Here is a 1,649-nt window from a genome sequence, read left to right as displayed (position 1 = left end):
AGGGTATAGGCGAACTAGAAGTCTCCATGGACAAAAGCTTGCTCGAAGGTGTCGACGTGAAGAAAAACCAAAACTTGCTAAAGTAGAGCATTTCCATAATGAAGCCCAAAGTTGAAGAAGCCCGCAAATCTTTCAGCACGGTTCGCAGTGAGATTGGCGACATTTTTAGACATTTTTAGCTTATGTTGTAATCTTTTTTAAATTCAGAACAATATTTTTCTTTTCAACCGTACGATAATGATTTGGTTCGGCCTGGTGGCCGTTTCCTTTCGTTGAATAGATTTTCATCTTATGTTAATCGTTCATGGGACCGAAGGTTTTTGCCGTTAGTCAGTTTTTATTTTTCATCATCGCTATCGGTCTTTAATTAATCTGATATTAAAAGGTCGGCTTCAAAAAATGACACGTTGGGAACAACGGAGGGCCCCTTAAGGACAATTTTAAAAATAAATGGCCGAAATGACAATGATATATTCAATTCTCAGCCCTGTTAAAGTACTTTATAACTTATTTCTTATAATGTTGAGAAAAACGGAGGACCCGTTGAAAAAACTCAACTACAAGAGTAAATGGCCGAAATGACAATGATATATTCAATTATCGGCCCTGATTTAGCACTTTTATAAATTATTACATAAAGTGTTGAGAAAAACGGAGGACCCATTGAAAAAACTCAACTGTAACAATAAATGGCCGAAATGATAATGATACATTCGATCATCGGCCCATATAAATCAGAAACGCAGAATGTTCAACGTTAGTCATGGATATCTAACGACTTAGGACGTTCGGCGAAGGCTCGCGGCGGTCATTATTCTTCGTCGGCTCCAAATAGCCGTCGGTCAATGTTCTCCCAGCAACTGGGAACATATTTTTTGAGGAACTGTCCATTGATCGCCCTGTCGTGTTCCTTCCCGTCAACATTCGCCAGGACATACGCACCACCAGTCATCTTGGCAGTCACAATAAATGGGCCTTCCCAGTTCGGACTCCACTTACCAATTCGCCTGTCCTTATGACCAATAGTTAGGATCGCCTTCCATACCATATCGCCTATGGCAAATGACTTTGTTTTCACCCGCTTATTGTATGCCCTCTCAACCCTTCTTTTTTGGGCCTCGAGGTGATCTAATGCGGCCAGTCTCTCCTCGTCAAGATCTAAGGAGTCTATTACCATCTTGCCAAAGTAATCCTCCTTAGACAATCTATTCTGGTACAAACGGCGAGTAGACATCACAGTGAGCTCCATTAGAAACATCGCATTGTACCCATACACCATTCGAAAAGGTGAAGTTCATGTGGCCGACTTTTGGCTGGTCCTATTCGCCCAAACTGCTTCTGACAACAAAGCGTGCCATTGTCTTGGGTTTTCTTCAATCATCTTCTGAACAATAAGTTTAATAGTCTTGTTCGTCGCTTCGGCCTGTCTGTTGGCTTGCGCATAATATGGTGTTGAGTGAAGCATTTTGATCTTCATCAGAGAAGCCCACCAACCTATATCGCCTCTTGTGAACATCATCCCTTGATCTGTGGTTATTGATTCAGGCAACCCATGTCGATGAACGATGTATTCTTTAAAAAACTTAATCATAGCTTCTTGCGTGGGCGATTTTAGGGGCTTTGCTTCGACCTATTTGGTTAAGTAGTGG

General features: G+C 41.5%; 1 protein-coding gene across 1 annotated transcript; it reads right to left on the bottom strand.

Moving 5' to 3' along the window:
* Positions 1–811: 811 nt before the first annotated feature.
* Positions 812–1,279, bottom strand: LOC126681782 (uncharacterized). Its single transcript, XM_050377332.1, has one exon. It carries the CDS (start codon positions 1,277–1,279, stop codon positions 812–814), a length of 468 nt encoding a protein of 155 aa, XP_050233289.1.
* Positions 1,280–1,649: the final 370 nt, after the last annotated feature.

Source organism: Mercurialis annua, linkage group LG5 (genome assembly GCF_937616625.2).
Source record: "Mercurialis annua linkage group LG5, ddMerAnnu1.2, whole genome shotgun sequence".
NCBI classification, from domain to species: domain Eukaryota; kingdom Viridiplantae; phylum Streptophyta; class Magnoliopsida; order Malpighiales; family Euphorbiaceae; genus Mercurialis; species Mercurialis annua.
The sequence above is the reverse complement of the archived record's forward strand: the minus strand, read 5'-3'. Positions and strand labels throughout refer to the sequence as shown.

Coding starts and splice junctions, on each gene's coding strand:
- LOC126681782 (XM_050377332.1), bottom strand. CDS start 1,279: ATGGTGTATGGGTACAATGCGATGTTTCTAATGGAGCTCACTGTGATG.